The sequence below is a fragment of the Cebus imitator genome, unplaced genomic scaffold, assembly GCF_001604975.1.
Source record: "Cebus imitator isolate Cc_AM_T3 unplaced genomic scaffold, Cebus_imitator-1.0 Scaffold249, whole genome shotgun sequence".
Classification (NCBI taxonomy): Eukaryota; Metazoa; Chordata; class Mammalia; order Primates; family Cebidae; genus Cebus; species Cebus imitator.
Genome location: NW_016107564.1, coordinates 2,136,855 through 2,146,526, shown reverse-complemented (window position 1 = coordinate 2,146,526; position 9,672 = coordinate 2,136,855). Strand labels below are relative to the sequence as shown.

The window sequence follows — 9,672 nt, the reverse complement described above, 5'->3', positions numbered from 1 at the left end:
AGTTCTTTGTAGAGTTCTGGATATTAGCCCTTTGTCAGATGGGTAGATTCCCAGATGGATTAAAGACTTAAACATAAGACCTAACACCATAAAAACCCTAGAAGAAAGCCTAGGCAAAACCATTCAGGACATAGGCATAGGCAAGGACTTCATCACTGAAACACCAAAAGCACTGGCAACAAAAGCCAAAATAGACAAGTGGGATCTAATTAAACTCCAGAGATTATGTACAGCAAAAGAAACAATCATTAGAGTGAACTGACAACCAACAGAATGGGAAAAAACATTTTTTTTTTAATGGTACAATGACATCCTTTATTCTCACTCACAGACTCAACTTTTTTTTTCTATGTGTTCCTGTGGGAACTGTGCTTGAATATGTGCTGTTTTCAACATTTTGGCACAAGAAAGCCTGACAAGTTTTTAAAAGTCAGATGCTGTATCTTTTGAAGAGGAAAATCTGTTTTTTTTTTTTAAATATATATACATATTTTATTGCACTTTAGGTTCTGGGGTACATGTGCAGGTCATGCAGGATTGTTGCACAGGTGCATACATGGCAATGTGGTTTGCTGCCTCCATCCCCCCTTCACCTATATCTGGCATTCTTCCCATGTTATCCCTCCCCAACCTCCCTACACCCTGCTATCTCACCCCTATTACTACCCAACAGACCCCAGTGTGTGATGCTCCCCTCCCTGTGTCCCTGTGTTCTCATTGTTCAATACCTGCCCATGAGTGAGAACATGCAGTGTTTGATTTTCTGTTCTTGTGTCAGTTTGCTAAGAATGATGGTTTCCAGATTCATCTGTGTCCCTACAAAGGACACGAACTCATCGTTTTTTATGGCTGCATGGTATTACATGGTGTATATGTGCCACAGCCCCTTCCTGACACCTTACACAAAATTAACTCCAGATGGATTAAATACATGCTTTTGAAAAAAACAACTATCAAATAGGACTAAAAACCATTTACCTTTTATAAGAGAATACAATACCCTATGTAATACACAACAAAACACTTATTAAGTAAAGCAATTGGCTACTTTATATACAGCACTTGCTATAAGGTACTGTAGTAACAACTTTACATGCATTATTTCATTTCATTCTCAAAAGTCTATGAAATATTATTCCCATTTTATAGAAGAAAAAATCAAGGTACAAAAGTCAGTCTCATAGTAAGTAGGTGGTTGAAAAATTTCAGACCCAGGTCAGTCCCAAGGTCTCTCACACTTTCTCTAGTAGTGATACTACCTTCTTAAAGAACTTGGCAGAATTAACCAGGTGAGTGTATCTGTAACTAAAGTTTCCAATAAATGCCTGCAGGGTAATCCAAGTTCTAGGGCAACCTTTTAGACTGGAACACACTTGGAAAGGTTCAGGAAATCCCCTAAGCAGAGGAAATATTCCACAGTCTCATTACAACTTCTCAATGATACTAAGAAAGCTACAATAGGAAGGCTGGAATGAAACACAGGACAGATGGATTAAAACTTTTAAATCAAGCCTCAACTTGGAAAACAGTGGAATATCTTTTTTAAGCTGTTTGAAGACTATCCAGACTTGTAAACAACCAATTGTCAATCTTCAATAAAAAATCATGTATTCAGCAGACAGAATAGACTACATTATAAAAAGAAGGCATCAAAATTTACACTGCAAGTTTACTATCATGTGATTATTCCCAGCAGGTGATAGCTATGAATGATCTATCCCTTACCTTGGCAAGATTTCTATGCGAACAAATGTACCGCATTTTAATCTAGTCCCAATATGTGGCAGACATCAAGCAGGCCATGTATGTCTGTTCCACCATACAATGGGAAGTGTAAGGTCATGTTTTATTCAGATAAAAAAACTGAGCTTATTGTCAATAATGGTTTTATGCCACAAAGGCCGGATAGAACACTAAAGTACTTCATTTTAATAAAATTAAAATACTTGATTGCATAAAATGTATCTGAAGCCATTTCACCCTATATAAATGATTTTACCCTATCCAAACACAGACTTCCAAAGGTAGTCTGTATTAAAAAACATGTCTTAGACAACTTTTTACATTGCTGGAAACAATTTAAATATTCCTGAAAATAATAAAGATTTTTTTAAGGCTTTAATTTTGATACAAAATAAGGATCTGGGAACTATAACCATTTCGTAATAATTAAGAGGATATAAGACCAATTTACTAAAATAGTATATTAAGTTAAATATTTTAATGTTGCCTGATTTTTAAAATTTGTGATGTTAATATTTTAATATTGCTTAATTTTAAAATAATACTTTAAATTCAATATTTTCAATACTGCTTAATTTTTGTTATTAGGAAATAAATGTTTATATTATAAAAATTAATTAGGCCCTATCGGGTAAATTATGACTTAGCTAATGCAAGTCATTAGGTATAATACTCTTAACAAAAACATACTATATAGAAGCTTCTTTAGAATTTGTTAAAACAAGCTAATCATTATATAAGGTGAAGATTATTCACTGCAAAGGAAACATGTAGTACATGTGTGGTTCAGCATCTAAAGGTTCTAGTCACTGCTGTAATTTTACGGGAGCTTCCCCCACTGGATGCTTCTCTATCAGTGTTTTCCAAACCACGGAAAATGCTGAATTATAGAAATAACAAAATTGCTTGTAAGAACAAGGTTTGGGAATACTGGTCTTTAGAAATGGCTACAATTAACTGTAACTGTACCAAAACAAAGTATGATTAGCCAGTGCCAATTTTTTTTTTCAATTAGAGAAACTACTGCAAAACCATAATAACAATGATGACAACAATAGCCATAAACACTATAACTCTTCTGTTTCATTAACTTTGTTCCATCCCATCTTTCTAGGCTTAGAGCACACCATCCCTGTAAGTGAACAAGTAGCTCACGCAAAAATGTGCATCTCTCCATTCAAACAATTTCTAATTCCTTTTAAAAATTCTATTTCCTTTTCTGCCTGGGACTCTGTTCAAGTACTTTTTTATCTATCTATATACAGTACCTTAGATTAATTCCAAACCTCTCAGTGAAGCCTTCCCCCATCTACTTGAAGCAATTTCTCCATTCCATAGTATTTTTTGTTGTTTATCTAATTTATCATGCAATAATTTTACAATCCGTAAATTATTGAGAATACAAATATTCACAATGGTATATAAAGACACTATTTTATAGACCATTGGAAGAATCTGACATTAATAACCATAAATTTTTAAAGTTGTAAAAATGCAATACTTCAACTGTGATGAGTGCTAGGAGTGAAAGACATAGACAGCACTAGAGTTGGGCAGGAGGAGCTAACCTCATTTCGTAGAGCCTCAAAGTTTTCTTTGATCAACTTACACTTAAGCTTGAGATACAAAAGATAAGCAGGGAATACAGAGATAAATAGACATAAGGAAGAGACACCTTCAGCTCAGAGATTATCATACATAAAAGCCCTGTGGCTGGAGAGAACAAGGTCAGTTTGTGGGACTGGAAAGAAGCAGTAATAGGAAAAGAAGCTAGAAAGAAGGTGAGGCCAGCCAAAGTGAATGCATTTTTGCTTTTATTCTAAAAATAAGAGAAATCACCACAGGGTTTACACAGAGGAGTAAGGAATAGCACCATCCAATGAGTTTTCAGACTGCTTTGGCTGGAATATAGGAGAAAACTGGAGAGGGCTAGATACATAGATAGATTAGAAAGACAGCTGAAGTAGTCCAGGCTAGTGATGATGGTAGTTAGTCAGGCACATTACAAAATAACTCAATATTCAATAAAAATGGCGTTTCTAAAGTAAACTTTATAAATTTTATAAAATGGCAAGATAGTAAAACTATGGACAATGACACTAAAACCAAGCTAATAAATAAACAGCTCTATCTATGTGGAGCTAATTTTCTCTCTAAACTAAGGATTTGTGACCTCCAATAAACTCCAGGCTACATGGAGAGAGGTACATAGCTTAAACAGATTCTCACAGAGGCCTGGAATCCAGAATCCTCACTCAAAAGATGCTCTTGATTCTATACATACATATAAATCTACAAGTATTAAAAAAACCATTGCATTATTCCATTTATTTTAAAAACTATGTGAACTATTAGTGGAGGTTCTATAATTCTCAATGGCAGAAAGTAGAGATGACTCATATAATTCATCACCAGAAAACTGTACCTAGTTTTTCTGTGCCAATAACTTCTTCATCATGCTTCTTTTCCCAGAGTAAAAATCAAACCATTTAACAGTTCTGTTGGAGCCTTTTCTACAGGCTTGACAATTCACTAAATCATGAGACTAAACAGTATGTGTTGTGCTTTTTCTAAAATTATATTTCAGCAATGTTCAAAGCAAAGTTTTAATCTTTGAGCCTCCCCCTTTCTTTTACTCGCTCCAGAACCTTCCATTAGCAATTCTGACTAATTGAATTCATGTTCAACTCTCTTTTCTCCTCTCTTCCTCTTGTTATTGTGGGCAGGATACACTTCCTCTCCCCACAGATGGTGACTTGATCATGTGACTTGCATGTGAAGATTAGCACAATTTGTGATTCTTGTCCTGTGGTTATCAGCCACACTTTCTTCCTAGCAACAGCTAACACAACTAAGCATCTTCCTCAAGTTCTACATCTTTATAGAACTGAAAAAAAAAAAAAAAAAAAAAAAAAGAAAAAAAGACCTAACTAGCTACTTTGTCTTGTATCTAAATTATTCATCAACAGAGTTGGTAATAATTTATATTGCTCTGCTATTATCTAGAGCACTTAATGTAAACCTCATATTTCAACTGTTCATAAATTTATATTTAGTAAAAGATAAATCACATCACATAGATCTTAATTTCATAATGCAGAGAAGTACTGTTTCCTATGTCTATACCAAAGTTACTTAGAATGATGCTTTAGACAGAGAAAATACTCAAATATATGTTGATCAGAGTCTATGAAATCATTATCAAATCACAGAAAGTCTCTTATGATTCTTAACTGGAGAAGTAATTGATACTGTTTTTTTTGCTCTCATACAACCAATTTCCTAGCAAATATTAACAATAACAACCCTTACCTTTTGGTGGAAAATAGGACTTGCTTTCTGCTTTATGAGGCCAATCTACTACCAAAGGCCCAAATCTTCTGAAGCTAGCAGTTATTTCATCTTAAGAAAGTACAATAATAATTAGTTTCAGTGATTCGTTCTAAGAAATTCTGTACTTTTACTATGAAGATCAACATTTAAAAGTGCCAAATACCTTAGGATAAATTAGAATATAAACACTGGGAATATGTCTAATATAATTCAAACTAAATTCATTTTTAAGCAGTGCACTGGCTAGAATAATCAATGCCATGTGAATTTTAAAATTTTATATAACATTGATGGATACTAATGACTTTATAGTACACCAAACCAGAAACAGCACTGGCTTGAAAAAAAGTCAACATTATATAAGTTAAATAAAATCTATTACTGTTTCACAAATAAAATCATTTTATTATAGGAAAAAAGGTCTGCTGCAAGACTTGAATAACTATAATGCCGAAAAATTATACTAGGGTTTGATACATGCAGGGTAGTTTCACTGAAGTCCATATAGGTTAAATCCAATGATATGTTTTATGTTACTTCATTACATGGAAATCTTATGAAGATCAATACTTAGAATAAGTTTGTAGATATTTGAATCATAACTAAATTTCCTAAAATGTAAGAGTGACACATGTCCCATAACCGCATAAACACAGCTTAATATTTTAAATCTTCAATTAATTTTCTTTTGTTATAATTACACATGATCATTTTCACATACAATTATTAGTGTCCGTGGAACTCTAATTTCCTATTCATGTTCTGTTTCCATTTCCCTTTTGGGTTTAATAGCCTCTTTCTTCCCTGTTTCTAAGAGCACATTTATCCTTAAAGAAATTAAACTTTTGATTATCAAGCATTGCAGATATAATCTTCTGGTTGGATCCACTGATTTCAGTGTGTTGTGCATACACACATTATGGTGGTATAAAAAGTTTTAAGTTTTATATACCTAAATAAGTTCTTATTTTAAAAACAAATAGAATATTACCTAGGTCATGAAAATCTTATTTAAAAAAAATGCCTGCAGTTACAAATATTATAAGATCTAAAGAAAAAATCATAAGTTATTTGTTCAACTACTTTCATATTTCAACAGGTGATAAAATATTTTAAAAGATGAAAATGCATTCTAATTCTGAAAATCTCTAGGTGGTAAAAATCTTCCATAGCCCATTCACATTAAATTTTATATTTCTTTGTTTTTTTTTTAAAGCCCAAATCACCATTTTAATATCTTAAAAAATACCTTCATCGATATCTGGAGGAAGACCACCAACAAAAACTTTTCTAGAGAAGCGTTCTATTCGCTCCCCATTTTGATGAGCTGAATAACATGTGGGCGAATTTAAAACTCCAACTTGATCGCTGTGACCATCATCCAGCAAGCCATCATCTATTGGAAAGAGGGAAGAACGACCTAGAATATAAGAACAATTATAACTTGAATCTCAGATCTGAGAAAATGATAAATTAAATTTAAGCATAAAAATACCAATGACAAGCTGAAAGGCTTAAAAATGAAGGTGATGCAGGTGAAAATAAAAATTAAGGAAAATTTAAATAGTATGTGGTTTTAATTACCTGGATTCAAGAAAAAGCAATCTAAAGAGTGATTTAGAAATAAACATATATCAACAATTAAACTGCAAAAGAAATACTAGATCACTTCAACTTGTTATGAACAGCCGCAAGAACCTAATGTATGAGGACAGTTAGACTGGATGTGAAACAGGAGAAACTTTTCAGAAACTGGTGGCAGAAAGGAAATGACACAAACTAAATAGATAAGGGGGTATAATTTATAAAAAAAAAACTTGTAGACTACAGTAAGTAAGGATAAAGAAAAAAAGTAATACTTGTATACAAGGTCTGGATCTAATTTATTACACATGTACTAATTATATGAAAGAGTAGACAGGGCTTCTGCATATCTGAAAAACAGAAAAGGGATCCCATAGAAAAGGGATCTCCTTTAGCACTTTAGTGACATTTGAGCCCACATTTCAGGAGGTAATCCTTGTATAGGACAAATACTGTACAATCTTCTGAAGTAATCCCCACTCTGTGGGGAATCCCCCCACAAAACTTAAATGACCTAATAGTCTCCTGCTGTCAAGGAATGTACATTTAGAAAGGTAAGATTTATATGTGTAACCATGGTACACATCCAGAAGAAAGCTGCTAAATGCTCAGAGGATGTATTCTGGAGGAAAGGAGTAGTGAGTCTAATAAAAGAGTAATTTTCTAAATCTCTAAGTGAAATTAATACTATTTGTGAGAAAAAGGGAAAAATGGAAGCACATAGTGAGGCATTAGAGAGGGTAAAATATCTATAGATGGAAATATGGGAACATGGTTTTGAGGGAATTTTCCTTTTTTCCAAGCGAAAGAAGAAATATAAGAAAAAGTAGAAAAAATTGAATTTATTTAAGAAATAAGGAATAGTCAAGGTTGGCTGAAACATGTTGGAAAGAAGAGTAAAATCTAGAAAAGTCCTTCAAGGCTAGCTAGAGTATTTAGTGTTGAATGCCAGGCTAAAGAGACATTTAGTAGGTGGTGAAGATAATAAATTGGATACAGGGGTTCAATCAAGATTATAGTTTTGTCTGTATATTAGGGAGACTTAGAAAATATGGATAAGGTAGCTGGAAATGAGCAGGTCAGAAGCTGTGCAAAAATCCATAAAGGATGGATGGTATCACAAGCAGGCAGGAAAAAAAAATAAGGAAAAAGAATGAAAAAGGAGAGGTCTAAGGAAGACTTGAGAAAATGATAAGAATTGTTAACCAATATAAGAACAGTAGAGACCAGAAACTTGTACAAGAAAGGAAAATTATTTAAGCTTTAAATAGGTATAGTTTTATATGCTATTAGGATATTCAGAAGCAAATATATACTAGGAGGCTGAAAATGAAGTGGAGAAATGAATTGTCATATTTCTAAGAAAATAATTTGAAGTCAACTACACATAGGTGATAGTTTAAGGTTCTTTGCAACATCAATGATAAACACTCCAACGAGAAATGATGAAGACAGCTTCCCTGTAAGAAACTTACAAGGAAGAAGCAGAATATTCAAGGAGCTAGACAAAGGAGTGGTAAGAAAAGTGAGAGAGTAGCCAAAATATTACTGTGATTGAAGCACCAAAAAAGTAATAAAGAAAGAGCAATTAAGTAACAATGTGAAATATTAACATAATTACTTTGAATAATGATCATTGTTTTTAAGGACATACATGATTTTGAAGGTAGCTGTCTCAGGAAAGTTGGGTAGGAGTCATGTTGCATGTATTTAGGTTTTATTAAGCATCGAGAGCAAATTAAGATTAGTTCTTGGAAGTATAATAGAGAAGGAAAAACGCGGTAAGAATATGGACAAATTGTTTTGCTTTCAATATTAAGTGACGGATGTTTTTGGATAAGAGACAATGCATATAATCTATAGCAGCGGTCACCAACCTTTTTGGTACCAGGAACCAGTTTTGTAGATGACAATTTTTCCTCAGCATGGGGATGGTTTTGGGATGAAAATGTTCCACTTCAGATCATCAGGCATTAGATTCTCATAAGGAGCACACAACCTAGATCCTTTACATGTGCAGTTCACAACAGGGTTCATGCTCCTGTGAGAATCTAATGCCACTGCTGATCTGACAGGAGGCGGAGGTCAGGCAGTAATGCTCACTTGCCTTCCACTCACCTCCTGCTCTGTGGCCTGGTTCCTAAAACAGGCCAGTTATGTTGGGTATCTGTTTATATATTAAACAAACTGGCCAGAGACCAGACCATTTTATGTTGGGTCTTTGTTTATGCATTTAATCACATGCCATAGTTTGGGGCATGTGATTTAATACATAAAGACCCAACATAAAACATCATTAATATGTTATCATCTTGAAAAATATTGACACATGATGCAAGCCATACAAACAAAGACAATGAGAAATGCGACAGTCTGAACAGAATGGGTTGGGGACAAGAAGGAAGGGACCACATGCCTGTGAGAGTCAGGTAGCTAGCTACCTAGATGTTTGACATGAAATTTTAGTTTAGAAGATGTAACAGGAAGAAAGATGTTATTTAATATAGGAAATGAATTATTCTAAAGATTAAAATGTTGTTTAAATATAATATTCCGAAAAATACCCATGTTCACTGAGTAACTTTGTGAATATTGCTTAACTTTTTAAATACCTCTGTTATTAGAAATAGGAATCTAGGGAAAACAAATGTCAGTATTTTTTGTGATCAACAGAAATGAAATTCTTCAACATTTAGCTCTTTTTACTTAATAAAATGAATATCAAGATCCACTAAAAATAATATTAATTGTGAATAACTGGTCAAACTTTTAAAGCTTAGACTTTAATTGAATTATTCTCTATTTTAAAAGGAGTAAGATAAACAGCATGCATACAAATTTGATTTTAAGGAATAAAATCATGAATCCAAATTCTGTATTTATTTCAGATGTACCAATACTTTGGAAAGTTTTTTTTTTTTTTTTTTTTTGAGACCGAGTTTCGCTCTTGTTACCCAGGCTGGAGTGCAATGGCGCGATCTCGGCTCTCCGCTACCTCCGCCTCCTGGGTTC

The 9,672-nt window shown here is 33.4% G+C and overlaps 1 protein-coding gene across 6 annotated transcripts in view; it reads right to left on the bottom strand.

The window, feature by feature from the left end:
• CPEB2 (cytoplasmic polyadenylation element binding protein 2) overlaps positions 1-9,672 on the bottom strand; it is a 66,079-nt gene that overhangs the window by 12,864 nt on the left and 43,543 nt on the right. For all 6 annotated transcript variants that reach the window (XM_017498707.2, XM_017498710.2, XM_017498705.2 and 3 more), the window contains 2 exons: positions 6,326-6,496; positions 5,056-5,145 (listed from right to left, as the gene is read on the bottom strand). In XM_017498707.2, coding sequence (XP_017354196.1) covers positions 5,056-5,145; positions 6,326-6,496 — 261 coding nt within the window. The remainder of the gene's footprint in view (positions 1-5,055; positions 5,146-6,325; positions 6,497-9,672) is intronic.